The 26725-nt window shown below is 46.1% G+C and overlaps 1 protein-coding gene across 2 annotated transcripts in view; it reads left to right on the top strand.

Moving 5' to 3' along the window:
• Nucleotides 1-22758, top strand: part of ERICH2 (glutamate rich 2) — a 93576-nt gene extending 70818 nt beyond the window's left edge. For both annotated transcript variants that reach the window (XM_063933498.1, XM_063933497.1), the window contains 2 exons: nt 19453-19524; nt 22180-22758. In XM_063933498.1, coding sequence (XP_063789568.1) covers nt 19453-19524; nt 22180-22325 — 218 coding nt within the window. In that variant the 3' untranslated portion in view covers nt 22326-22758. The remainder of the gene's footprint in view (nt 1-19452; nt 19525-22179) is intronic.
• The last annotated feature ends 3967 nt before the right edge of the window (nt 22759-26725 follow it).

The following is a 26725-nucleotide window of genomic DNA, read 5'->3' as shown; positions in this document are numbered from 1 at the left end:
GCTATGCCCCCAATGCAGTGTCCCCACAGTGCCAGATATGCCCCCAGTGCCAGACATACATGTCCCCCCACTGTGCCAGCTCTGCCCCCAGTGCCAGATATACATGCCCCCCCAGTGCCAGATATACATTTCCTCCCAGTGCCAGCTATGCCCCGTGCCAGATATGCTCCCAGTGCCAGATATATATGTCCCCAAAGTGCCAGCTATGCCCCCAATGCCAGTGTCCCCACAGTGCCAGATATGCCCCCAGTGCCAGATATACATTTCCCCCCAGTGCCAGCTATGCCCCCAATGCCAGTGTCCCCACAGTGCCAGATATGCCCCCCAGTGCCAGATATATATGTATCCCTAGTGCCAGCTATGCCCCCGTGCCAGATATGCCCCCAGTGCCAGATATATATGTCCCCGAAGTGCCAGCTATGCCCCCAATGCCAGTGTCCCCACAGTGCCAGATATGCCCCCAGTGCCAGATATACATTTCCCCCCAGTGCCAGATATACATTTCCCCCCAGTGCCAGATATGCCCCCAATGCCAGTGTCCCCACAGTGCCAGATATATATGTCTCCCTAGTGCCAGCAATGCCCCAGTGCCAGTGTCCCCACAGTGCCAGATATGCCCCCCAGTGCCAGATATATATGTCTCCCTAGGGCCAGCAATGCCCCCAGTGCCAGTGTCCCCACAGTGCCAGATATGCCCCCCAGTGCCAGATATATATGTCTCCCTAGTGCCAGCAATGCCCCCAGTGCCAGTGTCCCCACAGTGCCAAATATGCCCCCCAGTGCCAGATATATATGTCTCCCTAGTGCCAGCTATACATGACGAAGACCCCCACCCCCTTCCCCCGTGCTGCTCACCGTGTGGCTGCTGTCTGTGAGGGGAGGAGAGCGCAGCGTGCGCCTCTCCTACCCCTCACTCTCCGGCGGCTGTGTCTCTCTCTTCTAGGCACCGGTCCGTGAGTCAATCAAAGCTCGCGGACCGGCAGCCTTAGCTGCCGGTCCGCAAGCTCTGATTGGCTCAAGGACCAGCGCCGGAGAGTGAGGGGCAGGAGAGGCGCACGCTGCGCTCTCCTCCCCTCACAGACAGCAGCAGCACGGGAGTAGGGGAGGCCAGGGCAGCGGTGGCCAGGAGCCGGCTGAGCCGCATGCAGCTCGAGAGCCGCTGGTTGGCCACCCCTGTGCTAGAGAGTCACAATGTGGACCTTGTGTCAGCGTCCGGAGTCTTACCGGTACGCTGGGGCCGCGGGGCTGGCTTCCTTGGCGTAGTGCGGGCAGCGGCAGAGGTGGGCTGCTGCGCCGGATCCGTGGGCAGCAGTAGCGGAGGTGAGGGGGTCCGCTCGTGGCGGCGGGACGCCGCTACAGCGGGTCGCTCTTGCTGAACCGTTGCTTGGAGACCAGGGGCAGTGAGCAATGTGGCTTTGCAAAAAGGTCTGCATTACTGGGCGCCGCCATGTTGGAGACCAAGTTTTAAGCATAGTTCCTGTTTCCTGTTTCTTCCAGCCAATCCAGGGGAAGCTCTCCCTATAAAAGGGGGCTGGTTTAGGACAGGGATGCCAGTGCTTCAAGTTACAACCCTGTTGTAGGTGCTTTAGCCTGTGCTCCCAGGATTCCTGCTGTATCTTAGTTCCTCCTGATCCTGCTTGGTCGGTTTTCTGTTGCTGCTGCAGCCCTGCCGTTTCTTGCCTGCTACTGCCTGTGGAAGTGCTCCTGGAAAACCCGGTCCAGTAAGACTCTTTGGGCACAGTCGGCCCCGGGTCTTCTGCCTCGTCTTTCAAGCCACACTCCACAGATCTACTTCACCAGCCACGCCTTTGTACCACTGACCACAGCCTGCAGATTATTATCTTCAAGCCTCGTTTACCACAGTCCACAGTCCTTGTCTCCAGCCACGTTTTCAACTACCATCCACAGTTCCACAGTTCATCATCTACAATCTCGTCTTTCAAATCACAGTCCGCAGTTCTTCACCTCCAGCCACGTCTTTAACCATTGTGCTTCAGCCTCAGTTCCCTACCTCAGCCCTGTACATAATAAATACTTTCCATTGACTCTCAAACCCCGCCTACGTTCTTCATTGCTCCGTGTCCCATGCGAAGGAACTATATCCAGCCCCCTCATCTGGTTCATTCATAGCCTGCTACCTCCTCGGGCAAATCTCAGCTGCCGGATCCTCAAACCCTGCCAGACGTGACACCTTTGAGTGCATCATGTTGTAGAAGTTGAAATCAAATATCTTATTGTTGGACAGTGCTGTACCCCGGCGTATCCAGGTGAAATGCCCCGATATGTGTAATATAGAGATCAGTATGTGCTGGAAATGTCGCCCTTTATCTTTCTGCATCCTGCCATTGATCTTTCTGTTGCTTCTGCTACAAACGTTGTCATTGATCTCTTTGAAGCCCATAGTTAACATATGTGACATTACTGCTATTATACAGCTGCCCATTGATAATTTTCAGCACAATTTACAAACAGATGTCAACCTCGCGCAGAAAAGGAGCAGCTGGGAATCTCTTCCAGTGTTATCAAACTGGACATATACAGTATATCAAGTACACACAACAATGACATTGCGCGCTCCCCTAAACGAAATACAGTACTGAATAACCACTGATAGTCCACATCAGATCCCACTTCTAGAGACCAGATTGTACCATGTGGGATCAGATAACTAAAGATACCTTTATATGCATGAAATATACAGAAGCACTGATGTGAGCGTCTCTGAGATGTATACTATATTGCACACTGGGTGTTCCCGGCTCTGATCTCTTGACACGTATTGCATGACCTATTAAGATTTAAGGGAGTGTACACACGGAGAGATCCGTGCTTAAATTCTAAGCAATCTTGACTAGATTGCTTAGAAATTAAGCACAGATCTCTCCTTGTATATGCCCATAGCGATAGCGATGCGCGACCCCGCACGTCGCTATCGCTGACAAATCTAGTTAGATTGCTCATTTCAGCGCTGGGTGAAATGAGCGTCCCCCAGTCTCCCCCCCCCCCCCTTCCCCCCCTCGCTCAGCACACATCACGCTGAGTGCTAAGCGGTCTGTTGCTAGGTCGCTCAGCACAGATCTCCCCCTTGTGTACGGGGCTTTAGACTCTGGGTCTATCCTGACTTTTTGACGCATATATTCTGGAACATGCTACACTATCATTTCTCTGACGTCCTAAGTGGATGCTGGGGACTCCGTCAGGACCATGGGGAACAGCGGCTCCGCAGGAGACAGGGCACAAAATTAAAAGTTTGACCACTAGGTGGTGTGCACTGGCTCCTCCCCCCATGACCCTCATCCAAGCCTCAGTTAGGTTTTTGTGCCCGGCCGAGAAGGGTGCAATCTAGGTGGCTCTCCTAAAGAGCTGCTTAGAATAAAAGTTTGTTAGGTTTTTTATTTTCAGTGAGTCCTGCTGGCAACAGGCTCACTGCAACGCGGGGCTAAGGGGAGAAGAAGCGAACTCACCTGCGTGCAGGATGGATTGGCTTCTTAGGCTACTGGACACTAGCTCCAGAGGGACGATCACAGGTACAGCCTAGATGGGTCACCGGAGCCGTGCCGCCGGCCCCCTTACAGATGCTGAAGAGAGAAGAGGTCCAGAAATCGGCGGCTGAAGACTTCCCAGTCTTCTTATGGTAGCGCACAGCACTGCAGCTGTGCGCCATTGCTCTCAGCACACTTCACACCGCGGTCACTGAGGGTGCAGGGCGCTGGGGGGGGGGCGCCCTGGGCAGCAATGTAATTACCTTTACTGGCTAAAAATACATCACATATAGCCCCTGGGCTATATGGATGTATTTAACCCCTGCCAGGATTACAGAAAAAAACGGGAGAAGAGCCCGCCGTGAAGGGGGCGGGGCCTATCTCCTCAGCACACAGCGCCATTTTTCCCACACAGATCCGCTGGTGGGAAGGCTCCCAGGCTCTCCCCTGCACTGCACTACAGAAACAGGGTTAAAACAGAGAGGGGGGGCATTTTTTTGGCGATATTATTATATATATTAAGCTGCTATAAGGGAAAACACTTACTATAAGGTGGTCCCTGTATAATTATAGCGCTTTGGTGTGTGCTGGCAAACTCTCCCTCTGTCTCCCCAAAGGGCTAGTGGGGTCCTGTCCTCTATCAGAGCATTCCCTGTGTGTGTGCTGTGTGTCGGTACGTGTGTGTCGACAGGTATGAGGACGATGTTGGTGTGGAGGCGGAGCAATTGCCTGTAATGGGATGTCACCCCCTAGGGAGTCGACACCGGAATGGATGGCTTTATTTATGGAATTACGTGATAGTGTCAACACGCTACAAGGTCGGTTGACGATATGAGACGGCCGGCAAACCAATTAGTACCTGTCCAGGCGTCTCAAACACCGTCAGGGGCTTTAAAACGCCCATTACCTCAGTCGGTCGACAGACACGGACACTGACTCCAGTGTCGACGGTGAAGAAACAAACGTATTTTCCAGTAGGGCCACACGTTACATAATCACGGCAATGAAGGAGGCGTTACATATTTCTGATACTACAAGTACCACAAAAATGGGTATTATGTGGGGTGTGAAAAAACTACCTGTAGTTTTTCCTGAAATCAGATGAATTGATTGAAGTGTGTGATGAAGCGTGGGTTACCCCCGATAGGAAGTTGCTAATTTCAGAGAAGTTATTGGCATTATACCCTTTCCCGCCAGAGGTTAGGGCGCGCTGGGAAACACCCTCTAGGGTAGATAAGGCGCTCACACGCTTATCAAAACAAGTGGCGTTACCGTCTCCTGATACGGCCGCCCTCAAAATCCAGCTGATAGGAGGCTGGAAAATACTCTAAAAAGTATATACACACATACTGATGTTATACTGCGACCAGCAATCGCCCCAGCATGGATGTGCAGTGCTGGGGGGGTTTGGTCGGAATCTCTGACTGGAAATATTGATACCCTGAATAGCGACAATATTTTATTGACTATAGAGCATTTAAAGGATGCATTTTCTTTTTATGCGAGATGCACAGAGGGATATTTGCACTCTGGCATCAAGGGTAAGTGCGCTGTCCATTTCTGCCAGAAGAAGTTTATGGACGCGACAGTGGTCAGGTGATGCGGATTCCAAGCGGCATATGGAAGTTTGCCGTATAAAGGGGAGGAATTATTTGGGGTCGGTCTATCGGACTTGGTGGCCACGGCAACAGCCGGAAAATCCACCTTTTTTACCTCAGGTCACCTCCCAACAGAAAAAGACACCGTCTTTTCAGCCTCAGTCCTTTCGTTCTCATAAGAACAAGCGGGCAAAAGGCCATTCATATCTGCCCGAGGCAAAGGAAAGGGTAAGAGACTGCAGCAAGCAGCTCCTTCCCAGGAGCAGAAGCACTCCCCCGCTTCTGAAAAGTCCTCAGCATGTCGCTGGGGCCTTACAAGCGGACTCAGGTCCGGTGGGGGGGTCGTCTCAAGAATTTCAGCGCGCTGTGGGCTCACTCGCAAGTCGACCCCTGGATCCTGCAGGTAGTATCACAGGGGTACAGATTGGAATTCGAGACGTCTCTTCCTCGCAGATTCCTGAAGTCTGCTTTACCAACATCTCCCTCCGACAGGGAGACGGTGTTGGAAGCTATTCACAAGCTGTATTCCCAGCAAGTAATAGTCAAGGTACCCCTACTACAACAAGGAAAGGGGTATTATTCCACGCTGTTTGTGGTACCGAAGCCGGACGGCTCGGTGAGACCTATTCTAAGTCTGAAATCTTTTGAACACTTACATACAAAGGTTCAAGTTCAAGATGAAATCACTCAGAGCAGTGATAGCGAATCTGGAAGAAGGGGACTTTATGGTGTCCTTGGACATCAAGGATGCTTACCTCCATGTCCCAATTTGCCCTTCAAACCAAGGGTACCTCAGGTTCGTGGTACAAAACTGTCACTATCAGTTTCAGACGTTGCCGTTTGGATTGTCCACGGCACCCCGGGTCTTTACCAAGGTAATGGCCGAAATTATGATTCTTCTTCGAAGAAAAGGCGTATTAATTATCCCTTACTTGGACGATCTCCTGATAAGGGCAAGGTCCAGAGAACAGTTAGAGGCCGGTGTAGCACTAACCCAAGTAGTGCTGCAACAGCACGGGTGGATTCTAAATTTTCCAAAATCCCAGCTGAGCCCGACGACACGTCTGCTGTTCCTAGGGATGATTCTGGACACAGTTCAGAAAAAGGTTTTTCTCCCGGAGGAGAAAGCCAGGGAGTTATCCGAGCTAGTCAGGAACCTCCTAAAACCAGGAAAAGTGTCAGTGCATCAATGCACAAGAGTCCTGGGTAAATGATGGCTTCTTACGAAGCGATTCCATTCGGCAGATTCCACGCAAGAACTTTTCAGTGGAATCTGCTGGACGAATGGTCCGGATCGCATCTTCAGATGCATCAGCGGATAGCCCCGTCTCCAAGGACAAGGGGGTCTCTTCTGTGGTGGTTGCAGAGTGCTCACCTTTTTGGAGGGCCGCAGATTCGGCATTCAGGACTGGGTCCTGGTGACCACGAATGCCAGCCTGAGAGGCTGGGGAGCAGTCACACAGGGAAGAAATTTCCAGGGAGTGTGGTCAAGCCTGGAGACTTCACTTCACATAAATATACTGGAGCTAAGGGCAATTTACAATGCTCTAAGCCTGGCAAGGCCTCTGCTTCAGGGTCAGCCGGTGTTGTACCAGTAGGGCAACACTACGGCAGTCGCCCACGTAAACAGACAGGGCGACACAAGAAGCAGGAGGGCAATGGCAGAAGCTGCAAGGATTTTTCACTGGGCAGAAAATCATGTGATAGCACTGTCAGCAGTGTTCATTCCGGGAGTGGACAACTGGGAAGCAGACTTCCTCAGCAGACACGATCACCACCCGGGAGAGTGGGGACTTCATCCAGAAGTCTTCCACATGATTGTGAACCGTTGGGAAAAACCAAAGGTGGACATGATGGCGTCCCGCCTCAACAAAAAACTGGACAGGTATTGCGCCAGGTCAAGAGACCCTCAGGCAATAGCTGTGGATGCGTTGGTAACACCATGGGTGTACCAGCCAATGTATGTGTTCCCCCCTCTGCCTCTCATACCCAAGGTACTGAGAATTATAAGGCGAAGGGGAGTAAGAACGATACTCGTGGTTCCGGATTTGCCAAGAAAGACTTGGTACCCGGAACTTCAAGAGATGCGCACGGAGGATCCGTGCACTCTACCTCTAGACTTACCGCGGCTGCGTTTGACGGCATGGCGGTTGAACGCCGGATCCTGAAGGAGAGGGCTCCGACGGAGGAATTTCAACTGGGTCGATTCCTACATTTCCTGCAAACAGGATTGTCTATGGGCCTCAAATTGGGGTCCATTAAGGTTCAAATTTCGGCCCTGTCGATTTTCTTCCAGAAAGAATTGGCTTCAGTTCCTGAAGTCCAAGCTTTTGTCAAAGGAGTACTACATATACAGCCCGGTTGTGCCTCCAGTGGCACCGTGGGATCTCAATGTAGTTTTGGGATCCCTCAAATCCCATTGGTTTGAGCCACTCAAATCGGTGGATTTGAAATATCTTACATGGAAAGTGACCATGCTACTGGCCCTGGCTTCGGCCAGGAGAGTGTCAGAATTGGCGGCTTTTTCGTACAAAAGCCATATCTGATTTTCCATTGGGACAGGGCAGAACTGCGGACGCGTCCTCAGTTTCTCCCTAAGGTGGTATCAGCGTTTCACCTGAACCAACCTATTGTAGTGCCTGCGGCTTCTAGCGACTTGGAGGACTCCAAGTTGTTCAACGTTGTCAGAGCCTTAAAAAAAAAAAAAAAATATATATATATATATATATATACAGAAGTCATACCGGCACTCCCAGAGACGACAACGAGTTTCTTTGCTGCGGTGCCCTCCAAGTCAGCAATGTGACTAGCATAGGTAGTGAATGAACGGCGGCACTCAAGCAGACTTAGTCGTTATGAAGATAAAATTTCCTTTAATCGCCTACATGTTTCGGGGAAAATCACCCCGTCCTCAGGGCTCAAACAACAATAAAAGCATCTACATATGACATTTATATACACCACAGACAAAACAACATTAGTACAAAGATTGTACTCACCTGTCCTCACGGCGCCGCCGCCCGCCCGCACATGCTGCACGCTTCCGTGTCGCAGAGTGATGACGTCACGGTGCGCCGCGGGACAGGGAGATCGTCATAGTAACCAACACTAAACAATTGCAGGCATCCGAAGGGCCTGTACAAAGAACATAATACATTTAAAAAGACAACACAATTAAAATACACATAAAGCATCGCTAATGAGGAGGACAGCAATACCTAGTCAAAATAGTATAGCTATCTCAATGGTAATATATTAAATACCTCTGTTATTAATCCAACAGAGTATTAACCATTAATATTTAGCAATAAACAATTTAACCAATAGCAGAATCCCACAACAGAATTAGATGTATATTATGTGGCCCTAAAGAAAACAAAGGAGGCCCAAATTCTCATTGAGGCCACCAGGGGATAATGTTCCCAACCTAAAAATCCAACGGGACTCCTTCTGTAGGAGTAATCTATCCCTATTGCCACCCCTCAAAGAAGTAGGGGTATGGTCAATAAGGATAGCCCGAATGCTAGCCACCCCATGTTTGGCTGTCAGACAATGACGTGCAAAGGGCTGGTCACTTGTGCCCTTCTCAAACGCTTTTTTGATGGCACTCCTATGTAGTGCCATCCTTTCCCTAAACTGTCGTATAGTTTTGCCTATATAGGCTAGACCACAGGGACATGTAAGCAAATAAATTACATGGGTTGTAGTGCACGTTAGACGATGTCTAATAGGGATCTTCTGACCCGTTTGGGGATGATTAAAAGTAGTGCCGGTTTGTAAAGTGTTACATGTGGCACATCCCAGGCATTTGTAGCACCCCATCTTAGGTCTAAGGAAATGGGACTGATTACTTTTGGCCAAATTTGTGACATCAAGGCGAACAATGTGATCTCCTATGTTGCTACCCCTAGTGTGACTGGGAAGTAGTCTAGTATTAGATAGACTACTTAAAGCAGAATCGGTTTGTATGATGGGCCACAATTGTTTGGCCTTGCTCACTATTCGTTTAGTGCTCGTAGTGAATCTGCTTACCCATGGTAGTCTATCGCCCCCCAAGTTCTGATCAGGTCTGGGGTTCAATAATTGTTGCCTAGGAATACGGAGGACCGCCTCCTTAGATTTCTCAAGTTCCCTGATGGGGTACCCCCTTTGTGCAAATCTCAGTAACATTGCATTAAGGGCCACAATGGTCTCCTGAGGGTCCGATGTAATACGCCGCACCCGCAAAAATTGTGAGTACGGCAACCCTTTCTTAAGGGCCAATGGATGAAAACTTTGATGATTCAAAAATGTATTCCTGTCGGTATCTTTAACAAAAATGGAAGTACTAAGCTGACCAGAGCTAAGGGTAATGGAAACATCTAAGTAATTAACATGCTTCTCATCAATCACATATGTAAATTTTACTACATGCTCTGAGGCATTATGTTGTTCCCACAAACTGGTAAGCTCCTCCCTAGAACCACCCCAACAGACCAGAAGATCGTCAATATAACGCCTGTAATAGACGACTTTGGACTTAACTGAAGGGTTAAGGTAAAACATGATATTTTCAAGTTGGTACATGAAGGCATTAGCGTACGATGGAGCCACAGCGGACCCCATCGCACAACCAGAAGACTGTAAGAAAAACTCCCCATTAAAGACAAAATAATTTCTTGTAAGGACCAGATTCAATAAACGTAAAAAGAAAGACACATCTGGACCCTGGTATAAAACATTGCCCTCAATAAGCACTCTGACAGCCTCCACACCTGCATCATGTGGGATGCAGGTGTAGAGGCTGATCACATCAGCACTACATAAAAGGGTATCAGTGGGTATCGACTCCACTTGCTGTAATTGCAGCAAAAGAGACGATGTGTCCTTTAAGTAGGAAGGCAAAGCTTGAACACAGGGGTTAAGGAAGGCATCCAGGTAGACCGCTATGGGCTGATATAACGAGCCCCTTGCTGACACAATAGGTCGACCTGGGGGATTCTCTAAGGTCTTGTGTACCTTAGGCAAGGTGTAAAAAAGCGGTACTACCGGGAAGTCTACCGTAAGGGCAGTACGAACATCTTGTGATATTATACCCAAATCACTGGATTCCTTTAAATAGATGTCCAGCTCTTTCTTAAAGTCCTTAGTAGGATCTTTCATGAGACGGGAATAAACAGATAAGTCCCTTAATTGGCGCTCACACTCAGCAATATAAGCCCCAATGTCTTGAACAACTATTGACCCACCTTTATCCGCCTTACGAATTATGATGTCGTTTCTGGTAGATAAATTCTTTAATGTAGTACGTTCTGCAAGAGTAAGATTTAGGTATACTGGCTCATTCATAGCCTGTACACCTTCTTGCTCCACCATGCGGATAAATGTCCTAATTGACGAATTCTGACTGGGGGGGTCAAATTGAGACTTGGGGACTATTTTTGAAAGCTGTCTCGGTATTGCTGAAGAGGCCACCTCCCATGGTGTCTGACATGGGACTTTGTTATTGAAATATTCCTTACGTTTCAACGTCCTATTGAGATGATAGACCTCCGTCTTCCATTCCAGTGGGTCTGGGATCGTTGTGGGGACAAAGGAAAGTCCTTTAGCCAAAAGGCCATACTCTTGGTCGGAAAGAGGGGTTGATGAAAGATTGAAGACAAGCTCTTTTAGTGACGAGGCGGTCTTAGCTCGTACGATCCTTTGATTTTGCTTGGACCTCCTCGTCCTCTGCCGCGGCCGCTTGTAGGATTGCGATTGGGGCGTCCTTGGACCCCCTTCTGAGTCTGTCCTAAAGGGACCGCTCTCTCAGTAGAGGTTGAAGGTGCTGAGGTCATATCCGAGTCACTCGCCGAGGATGACATGCCAGGTTGTTCCCTGCGTCGCCAATTCTGCTGTCGACGTCTAGAGAAGGTTTGTTGCTGATTAGACCTGGAGCTGCCCAGCCAGGGATAAACTTGCCTTTGTGAATAGTCTCTTTGGACTTTTGCAAGCTTATCTTTTTTAAACCGTATAAGGTCTTGACGGTATTTATCCATCTGGGTGTTCAATTTATTCATCCAGTCGGTCTGTGTATCCGCACAGATAGTGGTTTTATGTTGTAACTCAAAAGACTGGATCTGCTCTTTAACCAGGTTTAACTCCCGGGTAGATTCCTCCACCACTAATAGAATAAGGTCCATCGAGCACTTATTTAAAATTGCCACCCACCGGCGACAAAAAAGTGCATTGTAGCGGCCTATCGTCGGTGAATTGGATATTCTGAAGCCACGAGGGATTAAATTACTCCGATAATAGTCGGATAATGTAATACCATGGTACATGAAATCACATTCCCTTTGCTTCAGTTTACTCCATTGTCGGTACAACTCCTCATTAGTGTTAGGCACAGTCTCATCAACCAATCTCCTTGCAACCAGGATGGCATTAGCTTCTGCATCAGAGAAACTTAAACGTTCACGTGCGTCCTGATGTACCAGGTCAAGGGTAGCATCCATATCAGGATTAATCTCCATCTTGCCACACAGACCTCAATAATGTTGGAGACTATTAACATAAAACAGGGATTGCATATACCACGCTCCACCAGCGATGAATGGATTTTAAAAGGCTGCCAGTGAGTACAGCCAAAGCAAATGTCGATGTCCTGGGAAGATTTTATAAAGTGCTGGGTGCCATGCAAGGAGAGACCACACAGTGGAAGTCAAACCATAAATATACAGAAGTCATACCGGCACTCCCAGAGACGACAACGAGTTTCTTTGCTGCGGTGCCCTCCAAGTCAGCAATGTGACTAGCATAGGTAGTGAATGAACGGCGGCACTCAAGCAGACTTAGTCGTTATGAAGATAAAATTTCCTTTAATCGCCTACATGTTTCGGGGAAAATCACCCCGTCCTCAGGGCTCAAACAACAATAAAAGCATCTACATATGACATTTATATACACCACAGACAAAACAACATTAGTACAAAGATTGTACTCACCTGTCCTCACGGCGCCGCCGCCCGCCCGCACATGCTGCACGCTTCCGTGTCGCAGAGTGATGACGTCACGGTGCGCCGCGGGACAGGGAGATCGTCATAGTAACCAACACTAAACAATTGCAGGCATCCGAAGGGCCTGTACAAAGAACATAATACATTTAAAAAGACAACACAATTAAAATACACATAAAGCATCGCTAATGAGGAGGACAGCAATACCTAGTCAAAATAGTATAGCTATCTCAATGGTAGACCTGATCAGAACTTGGGGGGCGATAGACTACCATGGGTAAGCAGATTCACTACGAGCACTAAACGAATAGTGAGCAAGGCCAAACAATTGTGGCCCATCATACAAACCGATTCTGCTTTAAGTAGTCTATCTAATACTAGACTACTTCCCAGTCACACTAGGGGTAGCAACATAGGAGATCACATTGTTCGCCTTGATGTCACAAATTTGGCCAAAAGTAATCAGTCCCATTTCCTTAGACCTAAGATGGGGTGCTACAAATGCCTGGGATGTGCCACATGTAACACTTTACAAACCGGCACTACTTTTAATCATCCCCAAACGGGTCAGAAGATCCCTATTAGACATCGTCTAACGTGCACTACAACCCATGTAATTTATTTGCTTACATGTCCCTGTGGTCTAGCCTATATAGGCAAAACTATACGACAGTTTAGGGAAAGGATGGCACTACATAGGAGTGCCATCAAAAAAGCGTTTGAGAAGGGCACAAGTGACCAGCCCTTTGCACGTCATTGTCTGACAGCCAAACATGGGGTGGCTAGCATTCGGGCTATCCTTATTGACCATACCCCTACTTCTTTGAGGGGTGGCAATAGGGATAGATTACTCCTACAGAAGGAGTCCCGTTGGATTTTTAGGTTGGGAACATTATCCCCTGGTGGCCTCAATGAGAATTTGGGCCTCCTTTGTTTTCTTTAGGGCCACATAATATACATCTAATTCTGTTGTGGGATTCTGCTATTGGTTAAATTGTTTATTGCTAAATATTAATGGTTAATACTCTGTTGGATTAATAACAGAGGTATTTAATATATTACCATTGAGATAGCTATACTATTTTGACTAGGTATTGCTGTCCTCCTCATTAGCGATGCTTTATGTGTATTTTAATTGTGTTGTCTTTTTAAATGTATTATGTTCTTTGTACAGGCCCTTCGGATGCCTGCAATTGTTTAGTGTTGGTTACTATGACGATCTCCCTGTCCCGCGGCGCACCGTGACGTCATCACTCTGCGACACGGAAGCGTGCAGCATGTGCGGGCGGGCGGCGGCGCCGTGAGGACAGGTGAGTACAATCTTTGTACTAATGTTGTTTTGTCTGTGGTGTATATAAATGTCATATGTAGATGCTTTTATTGTTGTTTGAGCCCTGAGGACGGGGTGATTTTCCCCGAAACATGTAGGCGATTAAAGGAAATTTTATCTTCATAACGACTAAGTCTGCTTGAGTGCCGCCGTTCATTCACTACCTATGCTAGTCACATTGCTGACTTGGAGGGCACCGCAGCAAAGAAACTCGTTGTCGTCTCTGGGAGTGCCGGTATGACTTCTGTATATTTATGGTTTGACTTCCACTGTGTGGTCTCTCCTTGCATGGCACCCAGCACTTTATAAAATCTTCCCAGGACATCGACATTTGCTTTGGCTGTACTCACTGGCAGCCTTTTAAAATCCATTCATCGCTGGTGGAGCGTGGTATATGCAATCCCTGTTTTATGTTAATAGTCTCCAACATTATTGAGGTCTGTGTGGCAAGATGGAGATTAATCCTGATATGGATGCTACCCTTGACCTGGTACATCAGGACGCACGTGAACGTTTAAGTTTCTCTGATGCAGAAGCTAATGCCATCCTGGTTGCAAGGAGATTGGTTGATGAGACTGTGCCTAACACTAATGAGGAGTTGTACCGACAATGGAGTAAACTGAAGCAAAGGGAATGTGATTTCATGTACCATGGTATTACATTATCCGACTATTATCGGAGTAATTTAATCCCTCGTGGCTTCAGAATATCCAATTCACCGACGATAGGCCGCTACAATGCACTTTTTTGTCGCCGGTGGGTGGCAATTTTAAATAAGTGCTCGATGGACCTTATTCTATTAGTGGTGGAGGAATCTACCCGGGAGTTAAACCTGGTTAAAGAGCAGATCCAGTCTTTTGAGTTACAACATAAAACCACTATCTGTGCGGATACACAGACCGACTGGATGAATAAATTGAACACCCAGATGGATAAATACCGTCAAGACCTTATACGGTTTAAAAAAGATAAGCTTGCAAAAGTCCAAAGAGACTATTCACAAAGGCAAGTTTATCCCTGGCTGGGCAGCTCCAGGTCTAATCAGCAACAAACCTTCTCTAGACGTCGACAGCAGAATTGGCGACGCAGGGAACAACCTGGCATGTCATCCTCGGCGAGTGACTCGGATATGACCTCAGCACCTTCAACCTCTACTGAGAGAGCGGTCCCTTTAGGACAGACTCAGAAGGGGGTCCAAGGACGCCCCAATCGCAATCCTACAAGCGGCCGCGGCAGAGGACGAGGAGGTCCAAGCAAAATCAAAGGATCGTACGAGCTAAGACCGCCTCGTCACTAAAAGAGCTTGTCTTCAATCTTTCATCAACCCCTCTTTCCGACCAAGAGTATGGCCTTTTGGCTAAAGGACTTTCCTTTGTCCCCACAACGATCCCAGACCCACTGGAATGGAAGACGGAGGTCTATCATCTCAATAGGACGTTGAAACGTAAGGAATATTTCAATAACAAAGTCCCATGTCAGACACCATGGGAGGTGGCCTCTTCAGCAATACCGAGACAGCTTTCAAAAATAGTCCCCAAGTCTCAATTTGACCCCCCCAGTCAGAATTCGTCAATTAGGACATTTATCCGCATGGTGGAGCAAGAAGGTGTACAGGCTATGAATGAGCCAGTATACCTAAATCTTACTCTTGCAGAACGTACTACATTAAAGAATTTATCTACCAGAAACGACATCATAATTCGTAAGGCGGATAAAGGTGGGTCAATAGTTGTTCAAGACATTGGGGCTTATATTGCTGAGTGTGAGCGCCAATTAAGGGACTTATCTGTTTATTCCCGTCTCATGAAAGATCCTACTAAGGACTTTAAGAAAGAGCTGGACATCTATTTAAAGGAATCCAGTGATTTGGGTATAATATCACAAGATGTTCGTACTGCCCTTACGGTAGACTTCCCGGTAGTACCGCTTTTTTACACCTTGCCTAAGGTACACAAGACCTTAGAGAATCCCCCAGGTCGACCTATTGTGTCAGCAAGGGGCTCGTTATATCAGCCCATAGCGGTCTACCTGGATGCCTTCCTTAACCCCTGTGTTCAAGCTTTGCCTTCCTACTTAAAGGACACATCGTCTCTTTTGCTGCAATTACAGCAAGTGGAGTCGATACCCACTGATACCCTTTTATGTAGTGCTGATGTGATCAGCCTCTACACCTGCATCCCACATGATGCAGGTGTGGAGGCTGTCAGAGTGCTTATTGAGGGCAATGTTTTATACCAGGGTCCAGATGTGTCTTTCTTTTTACGTTTATTGAATCTGGTCCTTACAAGAAATTATTTTGTCTTTAATGGGGAGTTTTTCTTACAGTCTTCTGGTTGTGCGATGGGGTCCGCTGTGGCTCCATCGTACGCTAATGCCTTCATGTACCAACTTGAAAATATCATGTTTTACCTTAACCCTTCAGTTAAGTCCAAAGTCGTCTATTACAGGCGTTATATTGACGATCTTCTGGTCTGTTGGGGTGGTTCTAGGGAGGAGCTTACCAGTTTGTGGGAACAACATAATGCCTCAGAGCATGTAGTAAAATTTACATATGTGATTGATGAGAAGCATGTTAATTACTTAGATGTTTCCATTACCCTTAGCTCTGGTCAGCTTAGTACTTCCATTTTTGTTAAAGATACCGACAGGAATACATTTTTGAATCATCAAAGTTTTCATCCATTGGCCCTTAAGAAAGGGTTGCCGTACTCACAATTTTTGCGGGTGCGGCGTATTACATCGGACCCTCAGGAGACCATTGTGGCCCTTAATGCAATGTTACTGAGATTTGCACAAAGGGGGTACCCCATCAGGGAACTTGAGAAATCTAAGGAGGCGGTCCTCCGTATTCCTAGGCAACAATTATTGAACCCCAGACCTGATCAGAACTTGGGGGGCGATAGACTACCATGGGTAAGCAGATTCACTACGAGCACTAAACGAATAGTGAGCAAGGCCAAACAATTGTGGCCCATCATACAAACCGATTCTGCTTTAAGTAGTCTATCTAATACTAGACTACTTCCCAGTCACACTAGGGGTAGCAACATAGGAGATCACATTGTTCGCCTTGATGTCACAAATTTGGCCAAAAGTAATCAGTCCCATTTCCTTAGACCTAAGATGGGGTGCTACAAATGCCTGGGATGTGCCACATGTAACACTTTACAAACCGGCACTACTTTTAATCATCCCCAAACGGGTCAGAAGATCCCTATTAGACATCGTCTAACGTGCACTACAACCCATGTAATTTATTTGCTTACATGTCCCTGTGGTCTAGCCTATATAGGCAAAACTATACGACAGTTTAGGGAAAGGATGGCACTACATAGGAGTGCCATCAAAAAAGCGTTTGAGAAGGGCACAAGTGACCAGCCCTTTGCACGTCATTGTCTGACAGCCAAACATGGGGTGGCTAGCATTCGGGCTATCCTTATTGACCATACCCCTACTTCTTTGAGGGGTGGCAATAGGGATAGATTACTCCTACAGAAGGAGTCCCGTTGGATTTTTAGGTTGGGAACATTATCCCCTGGTGGCCTCAATGAGAATTTGGGCCTCCTTTGTTTTCTTTAGGGCCACATAATATACATCTAATTCTGTTGTGGGATTCTGCTATTGGTTAAATTGTTTATTGCTAAATATTAATGGTTAATACTCTGTTGGATTAATAACAGAGGTATTTAATATATTACCATTGAGATAGCTATACTATTTTGACTAGGTATTGCTGTCCTCCTCATTAGCGATGCTTTATGTGTATTTTAATTGTGTTGTCTTTTTAAATGTATTATGTTCTTTGTACAGGCCCTTCGGATGCCTGCAATTGTTTAGTGTTGGTTACTATGACGATCTCCCTGTCCCGCGGCGCACCGTGACGTCATCACTCTGCGACACGGAAGCGTGCAGCATGTGCGGGCGGGCGGCGGCGCCGTGAGGACAGGTGAGTACAATCTTTGTACTAATGTTGTTTTGTCTGTGGTGTATATAAATGTCATATGTAGATGCTTTTATTGTTGTTTGAGCCCTGAGGACGGGGTGATTTTCCCCGAAACATGTAGGCGATTAAAGGAAATTTTATCTTCATAACGACTAAGTCTGCTTGAGTGCCGCCGTTCATTCACTACCTATATATATATATATATATATTTCAAGGACGGCTGGAGTCAGAAAGTCTGACTCGCTGTTTATACTGTATGCACCCAACAAGCTGGGTGTTCCTGCGTCTAAGCAGACGATTGCTCGTTGGATTTGTAGCACAATTCAACTTGCACATTCTGTGGCAGGCCTGCCACAGCCAAAATCTGTAAATGCCCACTCCACAAGGAAGGTGGGCTCACCTTGGGCGGCTGCCCGAGGGGTCTCGGCATTACAACGCTGCCGAGCAGTTACGTGGTCAGGGGAGAACACGTTTGTAAAATTCTACAAATTTGATACCCTGGCTAAGGAGGACCTGGAGTTCTCTCATTCGGTGCTGCAGAGTCATCCGCACTCTCCCGCCCGTTTGGGAGCTTTGGTATAATCCCCATGGTCCTGACGGAGTCCCCAGCATCCACTTAGGACGTCAGAGAAAATAAGAATTTACTTACCGATAATTCTATTTCTCGTAGTCCGTAGTGGATGCTGGGCGCCCATCCCAAGTGCGGATTGTCTGCAATACTTGTACATAGTTATTGTTACAAAAATCGGGTTATTATTGTTGGAAGCCATCTTTTCAGAGGCTCCTCTGTTATCATGCTGTTAACTGGGTTCAGATCTCAAGTTGTACAGTGTGATTGGTGTGGCTGGTATGAGTCTTACCCGGGATTCAAAATCCGTCCTTATTGTGTACGCTCGTCCGGGCACAGTATCCTGACTGAGGCTTGGAGGAGGGTCATGGGGGGAGGAGCCAGTGCACACCACCTAGTGGTCAAACTTTTAATTTTGTGCCCTGTCTCCTGCGGAGCCGCTGTTCCCCATGGTCCTGACGGAGTCCCCAGCATCCACTACGGACTACGAGAAATAGAATTATCGGTGAGTAAATTCTTATTTTTTGTCTTTCCTTTTTATATCTGGGAGTAACTCTGTGGAACATATTAAAAACTTGGAAAACTTGGATGAAATAGAAGATAAGGTTAATATTACAGCCCTGTCTGAGGACTGTAAATGTTTATTCAGTACTGTATTCCTTCAGTGGAGTGCGAAATGTCATTGTCGTGTGTATTTAAAATACAGTACAATATCTACAAACTGCATTGCCAGTGTACACTGATCAGGTGTGCGACATTTGTACATCTATGACGGAGTCTGAATCTCTGATGCAGCGGCCGCAGCTGTTCTCACGCCAGGTCCCGTTGTGCGGCATCTGCGACTTTGGGGCTAATTCAGACCTGATCGCTGCTGTGCATTTTCGCACAGCAGCCGATCAGGTCTGAACTGCACATGCGCTTCAAGTAGCCGATGGCCATCAACAAGTAGCTCCCTGCCAGCGCGCAGCAGCTGCACAGATAGGGAGCTACTTGTCAAGTACAAAAGCATCGCCGCTGTGTGATGCTTTTGTAATTGTGTGTGTGGGTAGGGGGGGTAGGGCCTGAAATTTGGGGCGGATTAGCCCTGTGCTGGGCGTCCCCCCGTGTGTCTGAGTAACTGATCGTAGCCGTGCAAAATTTTGCACGGCTACGATCAAGTCTGAATTAGGCCCTTTGTACATTTGTATAACTAATTAATGTGCAGCTAATGTTGCAGCCCAGTGTCTCCAGTACACTGTGAGCGGTTTTCTGCTGTGTCTGCGATGCGATGAAGAATTATACGGTACGCTACACCTCATTGCAGCATCTCACATAAGCCAGGCATCTTGTGTACATATGGCCGGTGAGCGAGGTTACAGCGGTACATTAATACCCCGCTGTTTTCACCACTGACAGTCTCTGAAGGAGTTCTGTATTCTCATACATTCTTTTCAGATCCATGCAGACTTGGCTTCCTGACTGCATGGAGTGATTGGTTTTATAGTGATAGTGTTAGTAGTGTTACCACATTTATACCCTGCACATTAACTAAATACATTTCTTTCCACATTTTAGTGCTTATCTATGAGCCAGAAAATCCAGAGGCAAAGGAATTCTCACCTCTTATTGAGAAGATGCTGCAACATGGTAAGAGAGGGGACTTTTTCTAGAATTATCTTTTCCTCTAGATGTAGGATATTGCAGTATATTGTGACAGGACATCATACTTAAATGTATCCCCCGTATTTACATGTTTTTGCAGTAAAAGCTTAAAGACAACTGATCATATACCCTGTGCTTCTCTTAGATTGGAGAAAGTTATGGTGAATTTTGGCGACACAAAGTGCCTGATTCTGAGTTACCGTATGTCTGGACGCAATTTCTAACAAACTGCGCATGTGTCACTGTCGACATATGCAACTCAGAGCAGCTCCGACAGCAGCGTGCGCGTTACAGGGTCGCCACTGGGTGACAGTGGGGTGCTGCATGTAAGGGAAGCCTCCCATGGGTGTACGTCTTCTGTACCAAGCATGGGGTATATGTAAGTGCCATTACTAGTGATATCGGCTGCTCTTGCAGCTGGAGGGCTGGGGGCAATGCTGCTGCATAAATGCTTCTGACTCAGGATATGGGCAGATAATTACATAGGACTTCCGATCGCTGGAGGCGCCTGGAATTGCAGCCGCATTACATGTGACTGAGAATCAGACCCATAATAAAATATCCTTCACAGTGATTCAGGTCTTTGATTTTGATACCTTTCTACTTTGACTGTCTGTAAGGAATGTAGTTATGTGACCGGCGGTCAGAAGACTGCCGGTCACATTACCTCCCCCTACATCCCGCCCACTCACTGTCCCGACGGTCGGCATGCCGATCAACAGGGACTATTCCCAACCGTGGGTCGCCACCGAGCCCGCAGCTTGACGAGCGCAGCAAGCCCGCAATGGGCTTGCTACACTCCCCCCCTCCCCCCCCCCCCCTGCTGGTATTCTGCGGCCGGGATCCGGAACGCCGGCAACGCAATACACACCCGTCAGTAATGCACGTCTGCTCCACACATGCCATAAGTAGCTTAAACTTTCAGAATGTAAATAATAATACAGTTTAATTTGTGGTTACAGAGACCATGCCTACAGGTGAAACTGCTATGTTGTGTAATATTAGAGTAAGCCACTATTATCACAGGGGCTGATCCTGGCTAAGGGGGTCATTCTGACCCGATCGCACGCTGCAGTTTATCGCAGTGGCATGATCAGGTCGCTACGATCGCCCCTGCCTTATTGACAGGCAGAGGCAGGCGGGGGGCGGAATGGCGGCGTTTGGCCGCCGTTTTGTGGGTGTAGTCCAGCCAACGCAGGCATGGCCGGACCGTGCGGGGGGCGGACCGCAGCGGCTGCGTGACGTCACATGCAGCCGCTGCGGGCCGGGGAGCGACGAGTAGCTCCCGGCCAGCACGCTAAAGCTGCGCTGGCCAGGAGCTACTCCTGAAGTGCAAAAGCATCGCCGCTGTGTGATGCTTTTGCACTTCTGCGGGGGGGGAGGGGCGTCACTGACATGCGAGGCAAGATAGCACTGTGCTGGGCGTCCCCCCGCATGTCTATGGACATGATCGTAGCCCTGCAAAATTTTGCAGGGCTACGATCAACTCGGAATGACCCCCTAAGTGACTGCATCACTTTCCCAGTCTGCCACATTGGTGGGTGAAGCTGAGAAACAGGATAGCCTCCTGACCACAAATGCAATAGCAGCCATCTCCTGCCAACATTTACCAGCATCCACAATGCTTACCCCATCAATTACCCTAGAATTACCAGGCTTCTGGGTTATTAAGGCCAGCTATGGTCCTATTTACCGTATCCTAACGGTATCCAGTTGATAGACAGTGTCTAGTTAGACAGTCAATAGATAGACACCATATGTTAGACAGACATTAGGTCGACAGGGTCAAAAGGCCGACAGGGTCAAAAGGTCGACATGAAAAAGGTAGACAGTACAAAAGGTTGACAGGGTCAAAAGGTTTACATAAAAAAGATAGAATTTTTTTTTTTTTATAAATTGAACATGATTTTGGACTATTTCATACCTTCTCTATCCATGTCAGCAAAGAGTTGGTTACAAACCTTGTGGCGAGGGTATGCCTTTCTAAAATGGGGGTCCCAGATGAGAAAAATATCCACACAAACCACAAAAATGCAAAAAACTTGGTTTCTAACTTTTTTATGTCGACCATTTTCATGTTGACCTTTTGACCTTGTCGACCTAATGTCTGTCTAACATATGGTGTCTATCTATTGACTGTCTAACTAGACACTATCTATCTTTTATACCAAACCGATCCTAACTGCTTACTTATATCTAGTCCTCTAACGTCATTTAGAGATAGGTCTATATATATTTGGACATTAACACAATTTTCCTAGTTTTTGCTCTGTGAGCCATCACAATGGGTTAGAAATTAAACAATGGAGATGCAACTGAAATCTTAACTTTCAGTTTTAATTCAAGGGGATAAACCAAAATATTTTATGAAACGTTTGTCCAATTCCCTTGAAAAAGTGAGGACTACATAGTAAACAGCTGCAATTTCTAATCCCTTTCTCCAATGTGGATGTGAATGCCCTCAAATGAAAGATGATAGTCTGCATGTTAAAAAAAAAAACATATTTATTATATAACTGTAACTTACAGTAAATATATTTTGGAAAACAGCTAAACTGACAAAAATTGTGTCAGTGTCCAAACTTATATGGACCTAACTGTATGATAGAATGAGTTGTAACACAGTTATATACGTTGTAGAAGAACAGCAAAGCAGTGAGGATGAGGACAGCGAAGAGACTGATGATGATGAGGATGATGACGACGAAGATAGCGACACTGATGACAGCGATGACCAATCTAATGTTACCTCGGAGGATTCCAGTGAAGATGAATTGGATAAATAGAACTGTTATTTATTTTATTTTTTATTTTTTAAAGAATTTATTTAGTGGGTGGTACTGTTACACATAAAATACAAAAAAAAACATAAGAAGAGGTGAAAACAATTCATTCAGGTATTGTTATAAACAAGACACCAAGGAATATCGGAACAATTAGCACTAGCAGATCCAATAATCAAGTGTGAAACAATTAAGATCAGTGAACAAGCAAAAGTGAACAAAATTTGACAATAGGAATAGGCAATGTAGGGCAGAGTAGCAATCTGCAGGGAAGAAAAAGGGGAAGGGGGTGAGGGATTAGGGGATGGGGGCATGGACCCAGACTGGAAAGACTAGCAAACAAGGCAAGTAATCAGATAAACTGTGGTTGTACCTGAAAAAAGGAGGTTCCGGGGGTCCCACGTTTTAATAAATGACAAAGCTGTGTTACAAAAAATGCTTGACATGTATTCCATTTTGTAAATGTGCCACATTCTAGGTAGGGTGACTTGAAGCAAGGGGGCAGATGGTTTCTTCAAATCTGCAGAAATTTGACACGTAGCTGCTAATAATAGGCAGATCAGTTTGGATTGATGACAAGATGCCCCAGGAATCTCGGATTGCAAAAGATAGAATCTCAAGAAAAGAAGTTATCAAATTTCCAATTTCTTTTTTTTTTATTACTTTTTTATTGAGGTATAAAAAAAAAAAAAAAAAAAAAAAAAAGGAAAAACAGCAACAGAAAATATTGCAAACAATAAATCAATAGACCACAACAATCACCGTACATAATCACAGAGAGTTGGGTGGAGAAATTACAAGCATGCCGATATATGTGGTAGGAAGTTGGTAGGGTCAGAGAGTAGCATGAATATACAATATCAATATAGACTCGTACAGTATTAGTCACGTCCGGAGCTCGGGGGAGATCAAAGCAACGTAATTGGCGGGTCTTGTATCGCTAACCTCGTGAGATACCATACAGTGTTTTTTAGGCTGTGATGTAAAATTTCCAATTTCTGACCAAAATGGACATTGCCACCAGATGTGAAGAAATGTGCCCTTCATCAGCAGGAGTGTGAGGTGGGGTGTATTTTATAGAGTCAGGTGGGAACATAATACCACCTATACAACAGTTTGTATACGTTTTTCCTTAATCCGGACATAAATTGAACTAGAGGCTGTCCGGGCATACATATCCTCCAATAGAACTACTATTTTTTACAAAACCCTCTATCCATATGGCTACTTCTTAGGGGCCCCCCATGCATCAGTGATGGATTGGGGCAATGGCCCGACAGTCACATTGGGGAATTGTGATTTTTAAACATGTTTGGAAATCCCAATTCCCTGATCCTGATTGGAAACGGTCAGGAACAGCAAATCGGGCATGGTTAATTTTTCTGATTCCCAGACAAATCGCCGATCATCAATGGCGGGCGGATCCGGTTGGTGGATCAGCGTTTCCAGCAGGATCAGAGAATTGCCACATAGATTATGAGGGCCTTAAATATCAAAATATTATAAACAAGGTTACAACACACACACAATCGTACTGCAGTGTTCAAATGGGGTTAAAGTCTCTTATCTTGCATTTCTTTTTCACATTTACAGTCACAGTATATGTTATTAGAACTTTTAACAAATTTTAAGACTTGTTCCACAGCGCAAACAAAAAATACATCCATTTCAATTGGTGTTATGTAAAGGGCAGTTAGATAAAGTCTCTACTAATTTTAACATTGAAGTATTTAGGTTCTGTAAAATAGATGGCATATTTTGAAAGTATTTTACGTTTGCAGCAACATGATGTGCCTGTAAGCGGAGCTGGTCACACTATCACACTCAGCTGATGCCGGCCTAGCTGTGTCCAGGGGCTTCATGACGCACTAGCAATGGTGTATCTTCCAGCTATCACTGTCCTTGTCATGAGCCAACGCAGTAAGAATCCGCTCAGGGGCTGCCAATGGGGTCTCGCTTTGCTGATGGAGGAAATGACTTGTAGGAAAAATACAAAAGTTGTCTTCTAAAGCAACAAAAATTATAGCTATAAATGTTTGTTTCTGTATTTTTGTTTAATGTACATAGGTGGTCATTCACAGTTATTCGCTAGCTGTTTTCATTCGCAGCGCAGCGATTAGGCAAAAAAGCGGCACTTCTGCGCATGCGTATGCGGCGCAGTGCGCATGCGTGACGTACTTTCACAACAGCCATTTGTTTTTTACACAAGGTCTAGCGAAGCTTTTCAGCCGCACTGCTGGCCGCAGAGTGATTGACAGGAAGAGGGCGTTTCTGGGTGTCAACTGACCATTTTCAGGGAGTGTTCGAAAAAACGCAGGCGTGCCAGGAAAAACGCAGGCGTGGCTGGCCGAACGCAGGGCGCGTTTGTGACGTCAAAACAGGAACTGAATGGTCTGAAGTGATCGCAAGCTAGGAGTAGGTCTGAAGCTACTCTGAAACTGCTCAAAAATATTTTGGTGCCGCTCTGCGATCCTTTCGTTCGCACTTCTGCTAAGCTAAGATACACTCCCAGAGGGCGGCGGCTTAGCGTTTGCACGGCTGCTAAAAGCAGCTAGCGAGCGAACAACTCGGAATGAGGGCCATAAAACAGAGTGATTGATACAATTTAATACTAAAAAGAGAGTAATAATAGATTTTGAATGAAAGATGGATGATGCAGCCTTTTTATAGCAAAGCATAGAAGGTGGTTTATTTATAACGTAGTGGAGACAATAGGTAATACACTATATATGAGGCCAAGGCCCTCTATCATGCCATTCCCTTATCTTGCCTGTGCTCATTGTTTATGTGCTGCGTTATAAATAAAAGCCTCTATATCTTTCTGACCGTGCACTGGATAATCAACATTTGGTTGTGCTTTATGGTGGTCTTGGCTCTCACTGGATGATGTTTCTTTGTAGCTTTTTGGATAACTGTCCAATAGTGCTAAATTATTTTACTGAGCATAACTAACCCATCAGTAAGACTTACTACATTAATTTCATATTGGCTTCCTGTACAAGCCATAACATTGCTTGTACAGGACATTTCACAAAAGAACAGCATGAAATGTCTGTTTATTGGGTCTTATTCAGGTTTGTTAGCAAACCAAAAAAGTTAGCAATTGGGGAAAACCATGCTGCACTGCAGGTGGGGCAGATGTAAGATGTGCAGAGAGAGTTAGATTTGGGTGGGGTGTGTTCAAACTGAAATCTAAATTGCACTGTAGAAATTAAGCAGCCAGTATTTACCCTGCACAGAAACAAAATAACCCACCCAAATCTAACTCTCTCTGCACATTATACATCTGCCCCCCCTGCAGTGCAACATGGTTTTGCCCACTTGCCAACTTCTTTGGTTTGCTAACAAACCAGAATAACCCCCACTGACCTCTTTTATAGAACTTTGCAATTCATTTATAAGATGGAGTGTGATTCTTCTATTAGTTACAGTGTTTCTCTTATCGTTATTCTAGTCATTGCACTGTCACTTATTCTACATGCTTTTTTATCTTTACACATCTATAACCCCCATCAGAGCCGGCCATAGGCATAGGCAAACTAGGCAATTGCCTAGGGCATTTGATATGCCTAGGGGTATCAGCAGCTTCTGCTGATTAAAATGATATGCGGCATGCCTATATTCTGTGTGTAGCATTTCATATGCAGATACAGCCACAGTCTCACACAGTATATAGGCATGCTGCATATCATTTTAATCAGCAGAAGCTGCTTGTGCATCCTAGCACATAGCAATGCAAATAAGATGCATTTTCATTTAAAAAAAATGAGCCCGACGTTAGCATTGAGGCAAGATTTATGAGGACACATCTGTATCCAAGCAGAGGGCAAAGGTCACATTGTTAGTGGCAGTGTGAGTGCTGTGTGCATGTGAGTGGGTTGGTTGTGCAGTAGTGTTCAGAATATGTGTAAGAAGCATTATGTGTGTCATGTAAAAATGCATTAATAATGTGCAACATACTGTATGTGTAAGGGGCACTATGTCTATCATAATGTGTATAAGGGCATTAATAATGTGCAGCATATGTGTAACAGGGTACTACTGTATGTGTGTCATTATGTGTATAGGGGCAGTAATAATGTGCAGCAAATGTGTAGGGGGAGCTATGTGTGTCATTATGTGTATAAGGGCATTATGTGCAGCATATGTGTAAGGGACATTATGTGTAAAAGGGCATTAATAAAGGTTGTCATAATGTGTAAGGCACATTATGTTTATTAGGACATTAATAATGTGTCTCATATGTGTAAGGGGCATTACTGTGTGGCATTATGTGTATAAGGTGCTCTACTATGTGGCATTGTGTATAGAGAGGGCACTACTGTGTCGTCTAATGTGAATAAAGAGCAATAGGGTGTGATGTAATGTGAATAAGGGGCTCTATTGTGAGGAGTAACGTTTAT

The sequence above is a fragment of the Pseudophryne corroboree genome, chromosome 7, assembly GCF_028390025.1.
Source record: "Pseudophryne corroboree isolate aPseCor3 chromosome 7, aPseCor3.hap2, whole genome shotgun sequence".
NCBI classification, from domain to species: Eukaryota; Metazoa; Chordata; class Amphibia; order Anura; family Myobatrachidae; genus Pseudophryne; species Pseudophryne corroboree.
The sequence above is the reverse complement of the archived record's forward strand: the minus strand, read 5'-3'. Positions and strand labels throughout refer to the sequence as shown.